The 22555-nt window shown below is 39.5% G+C and overlaps 3 protein-coding genes, 1 long non-coding RNA gene and 1 other non-coding gene across 5 annotated transcripts; 3 read left to right on the forward strand and 2 right to left on the reverse strand.

The window, feature by feature from the left end:
• The first annotated feature begins 1045 nt into the window (after nucleotides 1-1045).
• On the forward strand, nucleotides 1046-9153 carry LOC113523776 (1-acylglycerol-3-phosphate O-acyltransferase ABHD5). The gene is made up of 7 exons (XM_034309800.2): nucleotides 1046-1163; nucleotides 1580-1665; nucleotides 2672-3056; nucleotides 5348-5502; nucleotides 6347-6458; nucleotides 7436-7622; nucleotides 8669-9153. The coding sequence occupies exons 1-7, from the start codon at nucleotides 1075-1077 to the stop codon at nucleotides 8816-8818; spliced, it is 1164 nt and encodes a 387-aa protein (XP_034165691.2). The 5' UTR covers nucleotides 1046-1074; the 3' UTR covers nucleotides 8819-9153.
• On the reverse strand, nucleotides 7302-7403 carry LOC117599012 (U6 spliceosomal RNA). Its single transcript, XR_008303442.1, has one exon. It is a non-coding gene; the product is annotated as a U6 spliceosomal RNA (small nuclear RNA).
• On the reverse strand, nucleotides 7649-15447 carry LOC128319773 (uncharacterized). Its single transcript, XR_008303238.1, has 3 exons — nucleotides 15337-15447; nucleotides 8655-8731; nucleotides 7649-8520 (listed from the first exon to the last, which is right to left on the reverse strand). It is a non-coding gene; the product is annotated as an uncharacterized LOC128319773 (long non-coding RNA).
• On the forward strand, nucleotides 10876-14333 carry LOC113523775 (proteinase-activated receptor 2-like). Its single transcript, XM_034309801.2, has 2 exons — nucleotides 10876-11212; nucleotides 11693-14333. The coding sequence occupies exons 1-2, from the start codon at nucleotides 11134-11136 to the stop codon at nucleotides 12706-12708; spliced, it is 1095 nt and encodes a 364-aa protein (XP_034165692.1). The 5' UTR covers nucleotides 10876-11133; the 3' UTR covers nucleotides 12709-14333.
• On the forward strand, nucleotides 15384-21381 carry LOC113523761 (beta-galactoside-binding lectin). Its single transcript, XM_026909793.3, has 4 exons — nucleotides 15384-15525; nucleotides 19147-19226; nucleotides 19876-20047; nucleotides 20894-21381. The coding sequence occupies exons 1-4, from the start codon at nucleotides 15385-15387 to the stop codon at nucleotides 21038-21040; spliced, it is 540 nt and encodes a 179-aa protein (XP_026765594.2). The 5' UTR covers nucleotide 15384; the 3' UTR covers nucleotides 21041-21381.
• Nucleotides 21382-22555: the final 1174 nt, after the last annotated feature.

The raw sequence follows: 22555 nt of genomic DNA on the forward strand, positions 1-22555 counted from the left end.
TTGCTTTAAACTACCTGCTGCTGGATTTAATATAAGCAAACGACAGGTCTCAAACCTGTGATGCACAGAAGAGCAGAAGCATGCAGAGACTTAGACCACTGAGCCACCAGGACCATCAAACTCCCGTCCAATTTATCCTGCATTTGTGAGAATGTCATTTACAATGAAAGTTAATAAAAAGCATAACTCCAATGAGCCTGGGTTCAAACCACTCACCCACCCTCATGTTACCCACCCAGGCTGAGGGACAGGAGTGTTTTTTCAAGGCTTTATCCTGTAGATCTCCTACATTAGGTCTTTATAATAATCTCTACAAGAGAGGAACATCATCATACCTGCTTCAAACACTTTAACCAGCACGTTGCATAACCTCTGAGCCACCAGCACTGGTACACAAAAGCTCTTTTCAGCACTTTATCCTTCAGTAATATTAAAAAAAACGAACAAACAAAACAAAAAAAGGCAGGGCACACAATCTTTAAATCTCTAAACAAAACCAAAAATGAAGGAACAACAACAACAAAAAAAAACCTGATGGTAATACAGAAGTAATGTGCTGGTCCTGGGTGGTGAGAGTTCAGGTTTGAGTCTCATATAAGAAACAAATACATGCTGTGTGCAGAGGATTAAAGGTAATTTATATAATAAAAAAAAAATGAATAAGATATATAATATATGAAGACTTGCAACAGTTGTCATTTCACCTTCATGCAAATGAAAAGAAGATTTTTTTCTGTGTAATGTGGATCATTTATCACACATTGTTACCACATGACAACATACATCTTTCAACTACACACAAACATTATAATTTTTACAAAAGCAAGATGCCAAAATGTTATTTAGATTTAGCATCAACATGTAGATTATAATTTATGAAGAACACATACTGTATATGGAGAGTTCTAAATAATACAGGAGTCAAAGACTTCAGTGCACGCGACCTAAACGACACACGGAGAAGGTTTTACTTCACTGCTGTCACTAGTCACACAGAAAATTTAACTTTTCACACACTGTAGAAAACACTGAGGCGAAATCATGTGGCACGTTCCTGTGGGACTGGGAGGGAAAATGTTTCTGATCTGGGTGAGAGGTTTATTATTTACAACAGCAGACATGGACGGAGCGCTTATACACGATCATACGGTGTGCAGACAGAGGTGAGGACAGTCGGGGTGTGTGTGTGTGTGTGTGTGTGTGTGTGTGTGTGTACTAAAGTGTTCACTACTGAATAAAACGTAGCATGAATTCAGTAATTTCTTTACTCAGTAGTTCATAATAAAGCCTTTGGAGAATAACACACACTCTGATTGTAGATGAGTTGTGGTTTAAGGAAACTCCACATTCTTCTCCAAGCAGGAAGCTACAAATGATTAGGATGATTTAATTAAAAAAATAAATAAAATAAAACATTTAACACAATTAACACTTTGCCAGATGATTGTTGATATTCTTGGATTTTTTTTTTTGCATTTGGAATTTTAAATTCTGTATTTAAACGAGGCTTTGTCTAATTAAACATGTACATTTTCATACTTAATAAATCAGAAGTGTGATGATGGTGTGTATGTGACAGATGGTGGTGGTTCTCCAGCTGGCTGCCCTCCTGGTGTCCCACCTCACCGTCTCATCTCAGAAACGCCGAGGACAGAATTCTCCAACGTAAGTGTGTCTCTGAGAGCAAACCGTCATGAATCAGTGTCGAGAGCTAAGGACACGGATCTGTAATACAGTTTACATTTACTTCAAAGAATAATAAAAACAATTATTTAAAAAAATAATAAACTTGAACTTATAGCTACTGCTTATAACCACTGCATTAAAGAACATTTTAAAAATGTAAAAAGTGTAGTGAAATAAATAAATAAATAAATAAATAAAAAACTGAAGATGAACAACATTTTTAAAAAATGTCAAAAGTAATTTAGATTAAAAAAAAATAAGAGTAAGAGTAAGTAATTAATCAGAGTAAAAGATTAATTCTGGTCAGCTAAAATAAAAGATGAGTTTAAATGTAAATAAAATATATAAATACAATAAAATACTAATTTATTACAAAAGTTATTGGGTTCTTTAAGGGTTCATGGGATAATTAAGGGATTTTAGCTTCCAAAAAAGGTTCTGCGTGGAACACGTTCCGAAAGGGAAACACTTGTTCCCCAAAAGGGACAGATGAAGAACCCTTAAGGCTTCTACATTTTTTAAGATGTACACTGATTTAAATAAAAATGGTTCTTCAAAGGTTTGTGAGGGTTCATTGGGTAACTGAAGGCTCTTAGAGTCCAAATAATTGAAACCTGTTCTTACAGGAAAATGCTTTGTTGTAGAGTTTAACATAGAACCTTTAAGGGTTCCTACTGAGGGACGACTGAAGAACCCTTCAGGCTTCTACATTTTCGAGAGTAACAAAAAAAAAAGTTCACTGGATCTTTAAGTGTTCTGAGTTTACAAAAAAAAGGTTCTGCTTGGATCTCTGTTGTTGAAGGAATATACTTTATATGGAACCTTTAAGGGTTCCCCTGGAAGGATAACTGAAGAACCCTTAAGGCTTCTACAATTTTTTTTTTTTTTTTTTTTTTTTTTTTTTTACAGTGCACTCTCCTAGAAACCGTAACACATTTTAACCATATTATTTTGTTGTATAAATCTGTAACATCTCACTCTTCAGCTCTGACACACAGCTTCAGCAGACGACATGTCCCGATATCTAACGGGAACTACATCTGGACTCTGAGCTTTGACGAGACTCAGGACTCCGAGCGTTCTCGGGTCCCGGTGGTGCTGCTGCATGGGTTTGGGGGTGGAGTGGGATTGTGGGTGAAGAACCTGGCTGCTCTGGCGCTCAGCGGGAGAACCGTGTACGCTCTGGACCTGCTGGGCTTCGGCCAGAGCAGCCGACCGATGGCAGGCAGCCACGCCCAGGAAGCCGAGGAGAAGTTTGTCCAGTCGCTGGAGGAGTGGAGGGAGGCGGTGGGGGTGGAGCTTATGATTTTGTTGGGTCATGACCTTGGAGGGTTCGTCTCCACGGCTTACGCTCTGACACACCCACACAGGTGAGATGTGGAAGTAATGAAGCTCTGGAGTATAAGATATACTAGCATGTTTATTTCAGAACACGGAAAGACAACTGGGACACGATTTGGCTAAATACAGTGATTTGCACAAGTATTCACCCCCCTTGAATGTTTTATAAAAGACATGTTGGAGAGGTCATGTGAAGCATGGTGCGGGTAGCATCATATTGTGTGTTATACTCACCCTACCTACAGACTTTTTATTTCAATTCCAAGGTTGTAACACTACATCACGTGGAAAAGGTGATTACTTATACAAGCCACTGTAGGCTATATTACACAGACGTGGACAATTTTGTTGGTATCCTTCCATGAAAAAAGAAAAACCCACAATTTTCTCTGAAATAACTTGAAACTGACAAAAGTAATTGCCATCCATTATTGTGTATTCCATATTTAATAAATAATCGGACTTTGCTTTTGATTTTTGATTCAACAGAATATTTAAAATAATAAAACAAATGAAAATAGCATGGACAAAAATGATGGGACCCTTAACCCAATTTTTTTGTTGCACAACCTTTAGCATATCTGTAGCTCTCAGTGAGACTTCTGCACCTGTCCACAGGTAGTTTGTCCCACTGTTCCTGAGCAAACTGCTCCAGTTGTCTCAGGTTTGAAGCGAGTCTTCTCCAGACTTCATGTTTCAGCTCTTTCCATAAATATTTGATAGGATTCAGATCAGGGCTCATAGAGATCCACTTCAGAATAGTCCATTGTTTTGGTCTTAGCCATTCTTGGATGCTTTTTCTGTGGGTTTTGGGTCTTTGTCATGTTGGAGGCCTCATGACCTGAGACTGAGACGGAGCTTTCTGACACTGGGCAGTACGTTTCTCTCCAGAATGCCTTGAGAGTCTTGGGATTTCATTGTGCCCTGCACAGATTCGAGGCCCCCTGTGCCAGATGCAGATGAGTCTTCTCCATGTTTGGTGTTCTCTTCTTTGAAAGCTTCATTTTTTGTCTGTGAACATAGAGCTCTTGTGACTTGCCAAAGAATGTCAAAGGACCTTCTCCCAGACGCATAAAAAAGCAGTCTGGCTGTTTTTATGCTTGTCAAAATAAAATTCCAGTCAGGCTTTTTTTTGTTTTTCTTTTTTAATGTTTTTCTTTCAGCAGTAGAGTCTTCCTGGGTCTTCTTCCACTGAGCCCACTGTAGCTCAAAAAGTGACAGATGGTGCGATCAGACTCCGATGTACCGTGACCTTGGAGTTCAGCTTGTATCTCTTTGGAAGTTTTCCTTGGCTCTTTGTCTACCTTTTGCACTATCCTTCTGTTTAATCTGCGGATGATTTTCCTCTCGCAGCCGCTTCCAGGGAGGTTGGCTGGAGTCCCACTGACCTTAAACTTCTTAATAATATTTGTAACTGTAGAGAGAGAAACATCAAGCTGCTTGGAGATGGTCTTATAGCCCATGCCTTTAACATGCTTGTCTATTATTTTCTTTCTGATCTCCTCAGACAACAGTCTCTTTTGCTTTCTCTGGTCCGTGTTCAATGTGGTGCACACGATGACACCCAACAGCAGAGTGAATACTTTTCTCCACTTAAACAGGCTGAATGACTGATTACAAGACTGAAGGCATGTGTGATACTAATTAAAGAAAACAGTTAGCTTGAAATATGGCTATAATCTGAATATTTATAATCTTTTCTCTGGGTACCAACAAATCTGTCCAGGCCATTTTAGACTATCTTTGTAGAATAAGCAATAATTTATCTCTTTATTGGAATTGGAGGAATGAAGCATCGTTTCAATGCCCTCTTAGGGTACCAACAAATTTGTCCACATCTGTAAATTCACCACAAAATGAGTAGGAGAATCGTAAGTCTTAAAATAGTCAAAGGTTAAAACAGTAGCTTGCTAGCAACAGGATAGCATAATGCTAGAAACATTTCACTGACTGATAAATCGCTGATGTGAATATTAAAATGTACCCATACCTGACTCATGTAGAAACTTGAATGCTTGTGTCCAAATTTGCTAAAGGTGCTAAAAGCAGAGGTGCTGTTGTTGTTTTAAAGGTGCTAAAAACAACAACAACAACAACAACAAATTTGGTAACCATAGCAACCACCAATTCAAATCATCATATTACATTTTTAATCCCAACAATCGCAAGGTTGGGTTTTTATTTTAACCGTGTGTGGTGATCACTTTAGTTGGTGCTGCTAGTTAATTCTGCCACTATGGACACTAAGGCACACACTGCTATTAGAACTGAACTCAGAACAGCGCAGTGACGTTCTAACCCCCTGCGTGCGGCTGTTCAGAGTGAAGAACCTGATCCTGGTGGAACCGTGGGGTTTCTCAGAAAGGCCCGAGGTGCAGGAGGTCCACAGCAGGATCCCCATGTGGGTCAAAGTGCTGGGAAAAGCGATGAATCCATTCAACCCCCTCTCACTGCTCCGACTCGCAGGCCCTCTGGGTACACACACACTCACACACACTCACACACACTCACACACACACACACACACTCACACACACACACACTCACACACACACACTCACACACACTCACACACACGCACACACACGCACACACACACACGCGCACACGCACACGCACACACACACTCACACTCACACACACACACACACACTCTCACACGCACACTCACACGCACACACACACACTCACACGCACACACACACTCACACGCACACGCACACGCACACGCACACGCACACGCTCACGCACACTCACACTCACGCACACTCACACACACACACTCACACACTCACACACACAATCACACTCACTCACACAAACACACACACACACACACACACTCACACACACTCACACACACGCACACACACGCACACACACACACGCGCACACGCACACTCACACTCACACGCACACACACACACTCACACGCACACACACACTCACACGCACACGCACACGCTCACGCACACTCACACTCACGCACACTCACACACACACTCACTCACACAATCACACTCACTCACACAAACACACACACACACACACACACTCACACACTCACACACACACGCACACACATACGCACACACGCACACACACTCACACTCACGCACACGCACACACACACTCACACACACGCACACACTCACACACACTCACACACACTCATACACACTCACACACACTCACACACACTCACACACACGCACACACACTCACACACAGAGTTGTATCAGAGTTTTTTTTATTTTTTAAAGTGAGGCATAGTACACAGCTCTCTCTCTCTCTCTCTCTCTCTCTCTCTCTCTCTCAGGTCCTTTGTTGTTACAGACTCTCAGGTCAGACTTTAAACAGAAATATTCGGCTGTGTTTGACGATGACACGGTGCCTGATTATCTTTACCACCTTAATGCACAGACACCCAGGTATTTAACACACACACACACACACACACACACACACACTTTCATTCCTGCCACTTGTGTTTCATTTTAAAAATTTTAATCATGGTTTGAAATTGAAGATCAAAGCTTCATGGGGTGCCAATACTTTTGTGATTTTCTGATTAAGGAGGAAAAAAAAAACAATGCTGAAAAAAATTTCACGTGATTAACAGGAAGTTGAAGTGTATTTAATGATAGTAACTTATATAAATCTAATCATGCCAAAGTGCAAGAGTGCAAAAGTTTGTGCACCCTTAGGACTGAATAAAGAACACAGAAACTTAATAGGAACAAGATCATCTTCATCGCTTTAAAAAAACAGTAAAATAGTATGTTATGATATTAATAGTGGAAAAAACCCCAAAATGATACAGTTTCAAAAGTTCGTATCCCCTTTTGCTATAAATAGTCTGAAATGATCAAACAAAAGATAAGATAAGATAAGATAAGATAAGATAAACTAAATAAATATAAATATCAAATAATATCAACTAATTTATCTTCTATTTACTTTTATACCTGCCTCCAAACTGTTTTATATCCTCTGATTCAGCTGCACAAAACACACACACACACACACACACACACACACACACACATACAAACATATTCTTTCTGAAGATCTCAGGCCAAAACTTTTCAACTTTTTTCTTTCTGTTGATTTTTATACTTTGGATTGTTGTCTTGTTGCCGCATTCACTCACATTTCATTTTCACCATCTTGGATTTTTTTTCAGATAAATTGTAAATAAAGGTCGAAATTCTTTTTTTATTCAAAAACCACAGGAACTGCAAAACTTTGGACAAGTGACTCAAATAGACTTTTTAAATGGACTAGAGTTATACTTCACGTGTCGTCCTTGCGCAGGGCCGTGCGAATCATCTCTGTATCGTTCCAATTTTAGTATACGTGCTGCCGTAGCAACATCACATCATTTTTTTCTTTTTTTGCCTCACAGCGGTGAGACAGCGTTCAAGAACATGACCGTCCCTTACGGCTGGGCCCAGCGTCCCATGATGCAACGTGTGGGAATGCTCGATCCCACAATCCCAATTTCCATCATCTGTGGCTCCCGTTCCTGCATCGATAGCCAATCAGGACACGCCATTCACGAGATGCGACCCAACTCACAGACAGACGTTATTGTGAGTCTAGAGAAATAATCTGAAAATCCACCTCGCGTTCTAGTACTGTTTTAAACACGCCCTTGTTGATTTCTCTGATCACATGACTGCTTGATTTAAGATGATGTAGCTTTTAAACTAGAATCATTTGGACTCTGTAAATATCTAGCATGATAGTTAGCTAGCAAGCGGAATAAAATATTGAAACGACAAGAGTTGTATTGGAGTAGCTGACTATATATAACCCAATGTGTAGCAAATTAAATGTATTCAGTAAATGTATAAAGTGATTATACATTTAGTTTTATTGCTTAACACTGTTAAAAACATTTTAAACACTTTGTTGATAATGTAAAAGTCAGTCACAGCATTGTGTCATTGCCACTCAGCCAAAAATCAACCACTGAGGTTCTTTAAGGAACATTCTGGTCAAGAAAATTAAATTCAATGTTATTTCTAGATCATTTTCAATAACACATATTGACACTTTATTCTATTGGGTTTATCAGGCAACAAGATTCACTAAACTGATCACAGACCTCTGGCCCATAGTAGAAAAAAAACAATTAGTCATAAAACAGAGCTTTGTAGAACATTCACATTCACAAACTGATCATTGTCAATTAAATAAGATCTGAATCAGGAAAGAGCTCTCTAAAAAAATTATTTATGATTTTTGCACTGAGACCGAGCAACACAAGCAACACAGATCAGTGGTCAATATTCAGGCATTTACTACTTTAACCAACGCTGTGTAGTTATGTGATAAGGCCTAAACCTTGATTGAAAAAAAAAAATCATGTATATGATTCCTAAAGGAAATGAAATCAGATTGAAGTACTTTCTGATTGTTGCACTCCTGATGTCTGCAGTCATGTTGCCTCGATCCCTCAGGCCACTTAGGAGGCATCTACTGAAGCTAATAAAGTAAAAATGGCGCATGAAATGCATACACGGATTCAAAGGAAAGAACGAGAGCAAGTCAACAAGGCGTGCATTAAAAACAGCAATGTAACAGAGTCAGTGTATATTTTCCAGTTAAGGTTTTCATACTTATTGTCCTGTAGGTCATCAGAGGGGCGGGACATTACGTGTTTGCAGACCAATCAGAAGATTTCAACGAGGTCGTACTGAAGATATGCAGAGACGTGAATAATGAAGGAGAGACAGAAGTGGAAAAGAAGGAAAAAAGGAAAGAGAAAGGGGAGAAAGAGTGAAGGGGAAGGATGTTTATGTATTAATAATACAGTTTAGGAGTAAAGGGAGAGAGGAAAAACAGAGTAGGAAGGATTTTTCTTTTTTTCATTGTCCATATATTACATATGTGTATGTATTTTATAATACTTTATATATTCTAGAAAATTTCACAGATTTTTTGTCATTAATATTTGTTTAATTTAAACTCATTAGTTTTTAATATTATTTACTTTATCTGTAGTTTTTGTTTAATCACACTGCTGGTTTTTGCATCAGTATTTGATGGAGCTGAACACAAAACCCAAACAAAACTTTAGAGAAATAAGAATTTAGCATCTGCACTAACACACTATAATAGCATTGTTATAATAAATAACTAACATTAATAATAATAAAATTATACATGAGTAATCATTTATTTATTTGTTTGTTTATTTATTAACTATTATTCAATTTATTTTACAGTTAATTCTTATGTAAAGTTATGTATATAGTTGTTGACCAAGATAGCAGCCACTTCGGGTCCACAGATATGGTGCATGTTACGTGTATTCTACACCAATTGGGAAACTTGAGATGAAGAAACTAGAGATGAAGCACTGGTGAACATGTCTATCATTGCCAACTTTTGCTGAACATTGGAAAACAAATCTCAGGAGGATTAAACGATGGGCTGGTTATAGAGCTACGCGACCTTGGGCTGCTATGCGAACCAGGCCCTGGGACCGCAGTATTGCCTGATGCTGCTGGTAAGGATACAGGGCGCCTGAAATGGTATGCGAATCAGCAGAAGCTTTCCCACAGAAAGCTGCAGGTCCTGAAAACACACCTGGCCAGGTGCTCAGGGAATGTGCTGATCAGCTTGCAGATGTCCTCACAGACATCTTCAACATTTCCCTGAACCAAGCAGTCGTTCCTGTGTGCTTCAAGACGACCGCCATCATCCCTGTGATAAAGAAAACATCTGTGTCCTGCCTGAATGACTACCGGCCCTTTGCACTCACACTGATCATTATGAAGTGCTTCGAGCAGCCTTCCCACCACACTGGACCCAACTCAGCACACCTACCGTCCCAACTGCTCAACAGAGGACGCCATATCTGCTATCATCCACCACGACAAAAGGACAACTACGTAAGGATGCTGTTCATAGACTTCAGTTCAGCATTCAACACAATCATCCCTCAGAAACTGATAACAAAGCTGAGCCTGCTGGGTCTGAACACCTCCATCTGCAACTGGATCCTGGACTCTCTGAGTGGGAGACCCCAGTCCATTAGGAACGGCAACTCCACCTCCGGCACCACCACACTGAACACCGGCGTTCCCCAGGGCTGTGTGCTCAGTCCACTGCTGTTCACACTGCTGACTCATGACTGTGCTGCAAAGTTCAGTTCAAATCACATCATCAGGTTTGCTGATGGCTCTACAGTCGTGGGCCTCATCAGCAACAATGCTGAGTCAGCGTACAGACAGGAGGTGGAGCAGCTCATAGAATGCTGTAGAGACAACAATTTATCTCTTAAAGTTGATAAGGCTAAAGACATGATTGTTGTCTTCAGGTGGACCAGAGTAGACCACTCACCACTGCACATCAACTGAACAACTGTGGAGAGAGTCAAAAGCTCCAGGTTTCTTGGTTGCACATGACAGAGGACCTCTCCTGGACTCTCAACACCACCTGCCTAGCCAAGAACACCCAGCAGCACCTCCACTTCCTGCAGAGGCTGAGGAGAACCAAGCTCCCCCATCCCATCCTCACCACCTTCTACAGAGGGACGACAGAGAGCGATAGAGAGCATCCTGACCAGCTGTCACACCGTGTAGTATGGGAACTGCATTGTCTCTGACCATAAGACCCTACAGCGGATTGTGAAAAGCTGAAAAGATCATCAGAGTAGGAATGACAATAAAAACCATCGAACAATGAATATAGTGTAGTATTTAGTACATGGACATAGAACAGGTGTGTGAGACATGCTGTGGCTTGTAGACTGTTTTTAACCCAAGATGAAGCAATTTGAAAAAGCTCCTTGAAAACGAGTCCTCACTGGCCCACTGTGATCCGATTCAGTCAAACAGGCTGAACTGTGCTTTGTTTATTATGTTTAATAATTAAGTACTTAGTCTGATGATCACAAAAACAAAGCAGGGATGATTAGACATGTGGTTCTGACGCATGCGCAGTAATATTTTTTGCTGTGAAGAATTTACCTCAACCTCAACTCCTCCTTTTTTCTGTTATGCAACAACAAGAGTGAAAACTCAGAGTCAGGAAACAGCTCATTATTCAGTCAGGCGAATGCTGTAGGTTGTATTCCTGGATCTACACAGGATGGATTTAAGCAGCAGTTATAATAGCAGCTACAACAACAGTGACCGGCTAGTGAGCAGTGACTTTCCTGCAATTTATAGTATGTTATTTTTTTCTTTATAAATCTCTGATGTGCTTATAATGATTATTTAATAGACAGCAGTTATCTTTTATACAGCCTGCCTTTCTCATGTTTGAGTTCAGTGTCAGCGCTTTGTAACAGTCAGAGGTAAAGCTGTAACTAAGTTTTCTTACATCTTCAGGACAGAGGAGTTTACGCTTCTTTGTGGTTTCTCAGTAACATGATAAGCTGCGTTTTTTTTGTCTTATTAAATAAATCTTATTTTTTGTCATTCTTTAATAAATAAAAATTCTAATCGTTGGCAGACTGCTGTGGTATATGAGAAATAAAACACCTGGGGATTGTGATGTCATAGGAAAATAATCAGCTTTTTCGTATTTTACTATAACAACATTTTATTACTTCCAGAAGCAAATAGAATCCATCTCTATATTTTGTTTCAGGTTCTGCGTCATCATTATATCATTGTATATGTGATTCTTTTATTTTTTCACACAGACATAACATTCTTCTCCTTGGAAGTGACAGATGTGCTTCTCAAAGAAAACGATGATGTGAAGAAAGTTCTGGTGACCAACAATTCCAAGGAAACGCTAGAAAGTGACATCACAAATGTCATCTTGCCCGTCATCTACATCATGATTTTCATTGTGGGGTTCCCAGCCAATGCCCTGGCCATGTGGGTGTTCCTCCTCAGGACGAAGGTGAAGCATCCCCAGTCCATCCTGATGGCCAGCCTGGCGCTCACTGACCTCCTGTTCATCATCTGGCTCCCGCTGAAGATCTTCTACCACCTCAACGGGAATAACTGGATCTTCGGGGAGGTGCTGTGTAAATTGCTGGTGGGGTCTTTCTACGGGAACATGTACTGCTCCACCGTACTCATAGCCTGCATCAGTGTGCAGCGTTATTGGGCAGTCGTGCATCCGTTTTCCTATAAATTCAACAAACGAGTGACCGGGTGTCTGTCTGTGTGCGTGTGTGTTATCGTCTGGCTCCTCACCATTCCACTCTACACGTATGACCAGACCATTAAAGTCATCAACCTGAACATCACCACGTGCCATGACGTCACTCATCCCAACCAATTCCACTTCCATGCCGGATACTTCCTGACTCTCGGCACTGTGGGATTTGTAGTTCCGTGTGTGGTGTGTGTAGTGGCTTATGTGCTGATGTTTCGCTCCCTCGTGAGTTCCATGGATATCAGCAGCAATGGAAAGAAGAAGAAAGCGGTCAAGCTCATGATTACCGTGTTGGTGATGTTCATGGTGAGTTTTACTCCCAGTAACATCATCCTGATTGTGCATTACGCTCAGCTGGCTGCTGGGATCCAGAACAGTGCGTACGGCCACTACATCATCGCTCTGTGTCTGTCCAGCCTCAACAGCTGCATCGATCCGTTTGTGTATTATTTCATCTCGGAGGAGTTCAGAAAGCAGGTGAAGAACATGCTGATGTGTCGTGCAACCAGATCTCCAATCCCAACACCTAAAACCTCTGACACCAGCTAATCAGAGAGAAGAACCTTCTGAAGGCAAAGTGGAGAACATTCATTCATTCGTTCATTCATTCATATACAGTAAGCACGTTATCCTGGTTAGAACAGCGGTAGATCCGGAGTTTATCCGAGGAACACTTGGCATGAGGCGGGAATACACCCTGGATTGAACACCAGTCCATTGCAGACACCCTTCACACACTCAGTCACAGAGTTATTCACACATTTGTTCACAACTAGGGGGTAATTTGGAGTCAGTAATTCACCTACTTGCATATTTTCCAGAAGTGGAAGGAAACCAGGGAGCCATTTTTAAACCAATATAACTGGTCAACCAATCAGGCGCGAAGTTACAGGTGTCTGAGGCATCTACCACAAGACCACTAAAGTTCATACATTCATCTTCTTTATTCCAGTCAGGGTGAAGGCGGATTCGGACTCTATCTTGGGAGTGGCATGAGTTGGGAATACACCCTGACCATGGTGGCTAGGAGGCCATTTCATCACAGGCTACAACACACACACACACACACACAATCACAACAAGGGGGTAATTAGTTCGGTCAGCATGTTTTTGAGAAGTCAGAAGAAACTGGAGAATCCTGAGAAAATGTAAATTTTCGGGACTTTATCGACCAATCAGGATGAAGCTAATGGTGTCAGGGGCAACTGGATGAACCACCATGTGACTGCCAAAGTTAACTGTTAAAGAAAGCTATTTGCGATATGAGAGTTCAGACAACACGTTCTAGTACATGACATGAGACAAGAGTGATTGTGGAACTCTGAGAACTTGAGCCAGGGTTCTGGGTGAATTCTGCTGTGTGCTTTTTTTGGTTGTGATTAGGACAGAGTCATTTATTAAAATAAAAATATCATGCCAGAATCCACCGAGAACTCCACTTCCCAGACTGCACTGCACCATACAAACATGGCCGCCAGAGACCTCGATCACTAACACCTCTTCCCACGGGAACTTGGGGTGGAACTTTGTGAAGTAACACTCAGTGTATGTTGACCTGACTTACCAAGCCTTTGTTTACGTGTTGAGATATTCTGGTTTTTGCGTTTTGGATGTTGCCTGTGATTAACTGTTCGCTGATCGCCTGACCTTCTGTCTGTCTCTGTTCATGATATTGCTTCATGTTTTGGATTTGTCTGCCTGATAGGGATAGTTCACCTAAAAAATGAAAATTCTGTTATCATTTATTTACCTTTATGTCAAATACTTACCAAATACTGTTACTCAGGGTATAAGCACTGATCTTACTGTCGTTATTTTGATCCTAAATGTAAAGATCTTTCATTTATATGTATATATATATATATATGTGTGTGTGTGTGTGTGTGTGTGTGTGTGTATGTATGTATGTATAAAACCTGGGCCTTTATTATTACATGGAGAACCAAAAAGGACCTTTATATTTGTGACAAAAAACTCATGTGTGCGCTTCTCATTCATTGACTAATATCACAAGAAGCGCCCCCTTGTGTCCACACTGAATCATTACACCTTTCAATAAACAAAATGACTCAAAAACTCCAAAATAATCCAAATAAAAACGTATACAGTATATATACTTTTTTTTTTAGAAATATAAAATTTCAATATTTGCACTAATTGTAATAATCACAAGAAAAAATTCCCTCATAATAATAATGAGTTTATAATAAATTTTTTATATTTATGAAAATGTGATCTGTAATCAGGCTATGATGCTTTGCTTTAAGTGATTATTACATGTTCTTCTAATTATTATTATTATTATTATTATTATTATTATTATCCCAATATATCTACTCAATTAATGTAATAAAAAGATCAAATTGATTGTTAATGTGATAATAAAAATAAACAATAAAATGTCCCTAAATCTGACACAAATAATAATGATTATTATTGTCTTACTGTCTCATGTATTTAACCAGTTAGTTATTACAGATAAAACTGCTGAAACTGTCAGATGAAGTTCATTAGAGTTGTGATGTGACAGTAAGCTATTATTTATAATGAGATCTTTCATGACATTAGAGAAGGAGGAAAGCAGCTGCTATAGAAAAAAAGGGGAGATTTAACCTGTAAATATTTACTGAGCACAAAGTGGCCTGTGTTCAGAGTAAAGCATCAGATGACATTCCCGAGTCAGGAAACAGCAGATTTTCTCCCACTCTGATCACAAATGCCTTTAAAGCCACTGCAGGCTAAAATTAGTCATCAGTCATCATCTAAAATTAACCAGCATACTGCAGCTTTAACACCATATAAACATAGCAAACTACTTACACCTGTCATAACACAAACTGAAATATTACAGCAGGGCGCAGGACACACTGACATACACTGTGGTGCCCGGTAGAAAGTATTGGCACCCCTCTACCGCATGCATCAGTGGAAATGATCCACTATAGGATTATAGGGTGCTGGTTTATTCCCAATAAATCAGTTACTGTTCGCATTATAAACAGTTTAATATGTAGTTTGACTTGTAGAAGATTAGTAATTTAATTTACACGTAGACTTAAAAAAATCCCCGCAAATCCCGCAATGTAAACCATAACTCTCTCTCTCTCTCTCTCTCTCTCTCACTCTATACACATATATATACACACACAGAACCTCCTTCTCCTCCTTCTCCCTCACCTCATCTCCGCTATTGGTCCGAGCAAATAAACCCCAGAATCTGATTGGATGCTGTACCTATCAATCACGCATCCTTCGCTCCGCCTCACAGCCCCGGCTTTAAAAAAGCTCCAAACGCACTGCGACTTTCTCCTGAAATCCTCCACTTTCATCTTTCCGCAGGGACCACAGAGAAAAGTCACCATGAGTGTGAGTATTTCATCAATCCGCTTAATAAGCGCTTATAAGTCTTCCTAATGCATGCTGTGTAATGAACGCAGAGCCTCTTCTGCCTGTATGATGCTGTAAAGTTGGACTGCAGATGGTTTCATTTCTCCATGAGGAATCAGAGGGATGGTGAGGAATCTGATCTGGGAGAAAGGGAGTGGCTCCTCAGTGTAAAAAAAACTGATGGGTTTTTATTTTCTCTGTGTTTATGAATTTACAGCACTGTAGAGCAAACAGAATTGTTCAGAAGATACGATGAGGTCAGATCAACTCTGATAATCACTTGTGGGGAACTTCCATAAAATAATAATAATTGTCTAATAAAATAAAATAATATTTATATCAGTCATTTATAGATTTATTCAGGTTAGAAGTAATAAAAAGAGATAAAGTTTTTTGTTTTATTGTCGAGCCGAGAAGATGCACATGGGCCTATAAAACATCGTGTAATCACACTAATATACTCTAAACTTAGTTTAGAACCTTTTAAGGGTTCTTCAGTTGTCGTTCTGTAGGAACTCAGTGGATCTGTTTAAAAAAAAAGTCACAATTTTTAGCTAATGTTAGTCTTTGGTCTTCATATACAGTATATACAGTTCACAAAAGAAGATTTACTGCAGAGCAGCTCAGTACGAAGCAAAACATTTCACTGATGTTGAAAATGTCAGTTTTAAATTTTTTTTCTTAAAAAATTGAGCTGGAATCAGTCGAACCCTTAGGATAATAGGATAACAATCATTTATAACAAAGCATAATAATTACAAATCACATTTTCATATTAATTAGTTTCAGCTACAATGCAAGATAAGATAGTAAAATAATGAAAATAGATAAATATAAGTACTATTAACAAGTCTCAAGGGGAAAATAGTTACGTACAGATGAAAATAACCATAATATATGTATATTAACTTCTCTCTTAGAACCATTTTTAGAAGCTAGGAACCTTTAATTATCCAATAAACCCTTAAACAACCTATTGAACCCTTTTTCCTCAGAGTTCAGCTGATTCCAGCTCAGTGTTAAAAAAGCGAGTGGAAGCAGCTGGGGTGGAATTTTTAGTTTCAGCCGAAACAAGTTAGAAAATTGCAAAAACATTTTAAAAAATTGACATTTTCAACTTCATTGTTATTCATCGTGACAGCTTTTGGCCTGGTCTTTGTGGTCTAGCGTCAAGTTAATCAGCGTGGTCAGAATCTTTGCTCTTGCAGAACAGAACTTGCTCTGTGTCCAAGCCGTGTCTATGTTCGTGTAGAAAACACAGAGTCAGAAGGATTGTTAATCGCATTACGTCCAAACTGAGTTTGAAGAAGACCAGCTGCAGCCTGGAGGTGGACGCTCATGTCATTAGCGATGAGGCGTCTCTTTCAGACGAATAAATAATCTAAAGTTAACATGATCTGGAACAGGAAAGGATAAAGTGTGTGTGTGTTTATTATCACATGACACTTCCTCAGAGTTTGCACGACAGTGACCCGTCCAGAGGCCTTCAGTGCTTTTGTGAGAGAAAGTCAGACATGTCACAATCACTCGAGACAGCATTTCTTCACTGGCTGTTAAAAATCACATTACAGTAGAGTTTACACTCCAGCTGCCTGAATAATGTGGAAAGAATCCTGTCTCTCTCTCTCTCTCTCTCTCCCTCCCTCTCTCTCTTTTTTCGCTTTAGCACACTTTCCTTCTTCTTTTTATTTCCGTATCAGTCTCACATCTCCCCCGTTCCCCATACACTCCCAGCCAAATTTAGCCTCGTTCCTTGGCCATGGTCTAATCCAGTCTGCTCTCATGAGCCAACTCACTCTCTGATATCAAGAAGGGGAATTTTATCCACACTGTTTATCTGTTTTATATCAGAATTAGTTTATTTATTACTCAAGAACATTGTAACACTAAGGGCCATGTTCAGACTTGCAATATGTTAATAATTGCACATATCAGTACTCAGAACTCAGACATAACTACAGACTGTTCACGTGAGAGTTACGCACAGGGGGCGGAGCTTGGCTAAAACAGGGGCGTGTCTCAGGTACACTCGATTCTGATTTTGAGCTTAAGCACATGTTTCTTGCGTGAGTGAGGAGTGAGGAGCAGCGTTACGTCCAGCGCCACCGTCTGACAGTTTAATATAACCACAACACGTCACGCTGAGATTTATGTTTTGTCTGTAAGTTCGCTCACACACACTGTGGAACGTCATTCGAGAACTAAATTAAATACACTAAAGGTTTTTCAATCGTCTTAATCAGAGACGTGGCTTATCTGGAGGAGTGAACATTTTATTTTTAAGTAAGTGTAGCAGATGAGCGCTAGGTCAGCTTATCCTTCACACCGTGCGCACGTTTTCTTTACAGCAGAGCATCGAATTAACAAACACTGGTGCTATTTTATTACTCTAACATCCCACACACACTTTAGGAATGTATGACCTTGATTTAGTGTCTCGCGGCTTCATTAAGTTCGCATGACTGACTGACAGAGCGGGATATTACAGAATAAAATGTCATTTATTAGTATGTGCTGGATCAGGCGCTATTTTACTTCTGAATAATGAGTGTTGAAGTGATTTTGTTCTTGCTATATGTTACATATTACACGTGACAGCGAGAAAAAAAAAACGCTGTTTCCTTTTTCAGGCCACATTTTCTATCCCTGATTTGTGTGCTTGTGTTTAAAGGCTCTGTCTCAGACGTAATGTCGGAGGTGTGAACAACACGCAGGCGATTTTAATAATGTGGAGCTCAGAAACTCCACTTAAGCAGCTGCAGAACCCGACTCTGAATACCAGGAACTTTCACCTGCGTAAATACTGAGTGTATTGGATCATCTTTAAAATTTAAAAATAAAAAAGAGAGGAAAAAGTATTTTCTGTAATGCTTTACATTAATTGACATTATTTAATGTTCCCTTAAGATTTATTAGTTACATTTACGTCATTTTGTGCATTTTTACATGTATTTAATTATAGTTATTTAATTTAAAAAGCATTTAATAATAATTTAACAGATTAGTTAATGTCAACTTTAGCTTTAATGCACCATCAGTGACATTTTTTAAAACTTAAAATAGCTAACACTAATTTTTTTAGGTTCCCTAATGCAGTAAATAATGCTAGTTAAGGAAACCTTAAGTTAAAGTGCTGCTGAAGTTTCTCCTCGACTGCTATCTCGCTCACAGCTGCTCATTTTCCACGCTGTAGAACTTTCCAGAAGATGGACGGTGCCACATGTGCAGTATAAACTCCACTCTTGTCTCTGCACATGTTCTCTCACTGGAAAATCTGACTTCCAGCTTGCTTATTTCTTATCCTTTATCATTCCAGCTGCAGTTTTAAGATCTGCTAGAAGCTAATTATCTTGTCGTCCAACTGTATGAGACGCGGCCCGTGTTGGTGCTGCGCCCAGTCCATAAATATCACTCGAGTGCAAACAGATGGTCTGTGATTCAGTTCAGTCCGGTGGGTTTGTACAGTCAGGACAAGGTGCAGAACAAAGGACACTGTGTTAGTGTTATAATGACTGATGCTTTTCTGCTCCAGCGGCCGAGATGTTATTAAAATCATGAGTTTTTTTTCATGAGTCACATTTCTTTGTTTTTCTCTTTCAGGGTGTAATAGTGCAGAACATGTCCTTTAAACCGGGACAGACCCTGACAGTAACCGGAGTCCCGAATCCTGATTCCACCAAGTAAGTCTTTAAAATGTTATAAAACTGCAAAAAAAAAAATAAAAATAAAAAAAAAAAGCAATCTGTACATCACAGCATTGCTGAATTCTGGCTCCTGATTGGTCAGAAGGTGTTGATTAGTTTTCTTTAACAGCAGCTCTGACAGTAGTGCAGCTGCAAATCCCAGGTTTATAGTAATGTGCTTGTTCTAATTCTAATACGTTATCGTTTCTATAGTAACAGCTCATTCACAGGGACTCGTACAGCAGACGCGCCACATAAATGGATTTTAAATAGTTGATACGGTGTGATAAGTTTTCTGTAAGGAGACGTTTATGTAACATTTATGGAAGGAGTCTCCAGTGTCAGAGGTAAAGCTGTAACTTTAAGTTTTCTGACATCTTCAGAACAGAGGATTTTACGCATCTTTGCGGTTTCTCAGTAACATAATGCCTTATGTTTTTTGTCTTATAAACTTCAAGAGAGAGAATAAAGAGAGGCTGGTGAGGGAACGAGTGTTTATAGCTGCTATAACGTAAGCGACAACAGGAACTAACTTGTGTAGTGAACATTCTTCGCTTCATCACACCATCCCGTCACTCGTTCAGTGTTTTCGTACGTTTTCCATCTCCAATGTGTGTAAATGTGATGTTTTCCTCCATATTTGCAGTTTTGCCATCAACATCGGGAACAGTCCTGAAGAACTCGCTCTGCACCTGAACCCTCGCTTCAGCGCTCATGGAGATAACCACACTGTGGTGTGTAACTCGTACCAGGGGGGCAGCTGGTGCCAGGAGCACAGACCAGACGGCTTTCCCTTTAATCAGGGCGAGGAGTTTAAGGTGGGGCTTAAAAATTCATTTTTAATAAATAATGTGATTGAATGAGGCAGGTAAAATATTACTGATTGAAACAATACATTTATTAAATGTGCAGTTTGTAATTTTTATTAGTATCTCCACCTATATAATATAATATAATATAATATGATATAATATAATATAATATGATATAATATAATATAATATAATATAACTTCCACTATATAATTTTAAAGACTGTAAGATTTAAAACACTAACATTTGCAGTATTGCCATGCTGTGGTGTTCCCATAGTGAATTAGAGCTGTGAGGCTCCGCCCCTTTTCATGACAAGTCCAATCACAAGGCGTGTTGTTTTACGTTGGCCAGGCACACACTATTATGGGTAAATTTCTGACCAATGAAAATGTCTGAAGCAGTGTTTTTGAACACAAAGCATATCTTTTCTAAACAGTTCTCCAAAGTGAATTTTTTGAGAACACTGTCATGTGATCCAAGATGGAGGAACATAGTGTGATGCTGTTTTGTGTATTTAGCATTTTTATTTTATTTTTATCATGTACAGCTGACTCTGTGGCATGCAAGAGACCGCTTTTTCCGTGTTCGTGTTGTCAAAAAAACAAAAACGCTGGAAATGATGTAAGGTCATGGGTCAGAAACTTTAGGGAAATGGACTGAACACATCACTGTGGTCAAAAAAGTGACCTGTGTGTTAGTGTGTACTCCGCCTAGGTTCCAACAGAAGATGGAGTCAGCTTGCATTTTCCCTTTCAGGCAGCAGAGGGCGCAAAAACCTACAAACTGATTGTTTTTGTTTGAAATTACAGATCATGGTAAATAAATGAAACCCCTTTCTTCCTCCCTCAGATATGGATCACGTTCACCCATGACGAGTTTAAGATCACTCTGCCAGACAACTCAGAGATCCACTTCCCAAACCGCCCCGGCGCCGAAAAGTACAACTACATGCTCTTCGAAGGCGGGGTGCGAATCCACAGCATCGAGATCAAGTAGAGTCGATTTCTGCGATGCCACAACACATCCGTTCACTTATTCAGCTAATCTACGCTAGCTTTCGTCTGCCTTACACGCCACTGTGGTACTATGCAACTAAACCACTTAAAAGGAACCCTGGAGAACAAACACGTTTATCTCAGAATGCAGAATGAAATGATTAAGTTCATGTTTACAGAAAAGCTTTTTCTCGCAGTTTTAACATCATTCCAATAAAACATGCAATTTCATTTAAACTCTGTTTTGTAGCTGAAACCAAATTAAAAGTTCTTTTACATCAGCGATGATTTGCTTCCTGTTTCTGTGGAAATAAAATGAATAAAATAAGGACTGGACTCACATTTCGTCTTACTCTGATTATTACTATTTACACCACAGCACTGTTAGAGTCTGATTGGTCAGAAGGTGTTGATTAGTTTTCTATAACAGCGGATCTGACTGTAGTGCAGCTGCAAATCACAGGTTTATATTAATGCACTCATTCTGGTATGTTATTGTTTCTATAGCAACAGCTCATTCACAGGGACGTGTACAGCGGACACGCCACATAAACGCACAATACAACATGCAATCGTTGCTATGGTGTAGTTGATATATGTTTATTTAACATTTAAGGAAGGAGTCTCCAGTGTTAGCGCTTTGTAACAGTCAGAGGAGGATTTTATGCTTCTTTGCGGTTTCTCAGTAACATGCGTAACAAGCTGCGTTTATTTTGTCTTATAAACTTCTAGAGAGAGAATAAAGAGACGCTGGTGAGGGAACGACTGTTTATAGCTGCTATAACGTAAGTGACAACAGGAACTAACTTGTTTCATGAAGGTTAAATGTAACTATAAAAGGATAAGTATGATGCCAAAAAATGCCAAGTAGTTGTGAGGAATAAACACTTGAGGACATGCTGTTAAATGGTTTTAAAAATGATAAAGTTTGTTTGTAAATCGTTTTAAGAGCCACTCAGCTTTGATATGTCTACAGTCATATTCATTTATTTTTTTAAACAGAAAGGTAATGAATCATTTGAACAGAAAGAAATTGAATCATTAATGTGGATTTTATATTTATTTTAAACAGCACTCGGTAACTGTATTGATTAGAGGTGATGTGAGTCAGAAGCAGCTGCTGTTAATGAGCGTAATTACGTCCGCGTGCTGGACAGAAGGTCACGCCTGTGACTTATTCTGGGTGTAACTGAGGAACATGAGGAAGGTGTTGGAGTCAGTAAAACGCTTTTTTGGAGATTATGAAATGTCACATAACGTGTCAGAAAATATGACAGTAGAGTACAAAAGAAACAAACAAACAAAAACAAACACAAACTCACCTGATCACCTGGTGAAGGAGTTTAAAAGAGCAAAGAAACCCTGAAAGATCAGGACCTACCTGTGCTTTACTTCAGGGATTTCATCTGGACGTGTTAGTGTGGCTTCTGCTGGAGGGACCATGTACTTTACCGTGCTGTAATCCGTGTAATGAAGTGTGTGTGTGTGTGTGTGTGTTTGTGTTAGAGAGAGAGAA

The sequence above is a fragment of the Pangasianodon hypophthalmus genome, chromosome 13, assembly GCF_027358585.1.
Source record: "Pangasianodon hypophthalmus isolate fPanHyp1 chromosome 13, fPanHyp1.pri, whole genome shotgun sequence".
NCBI lineage: Eukaryota > Metazoa > Chordata > Actinopteri > Siluriformes > Pangasiidae > Pangasianodon > Pangasianodon hypophthalmus.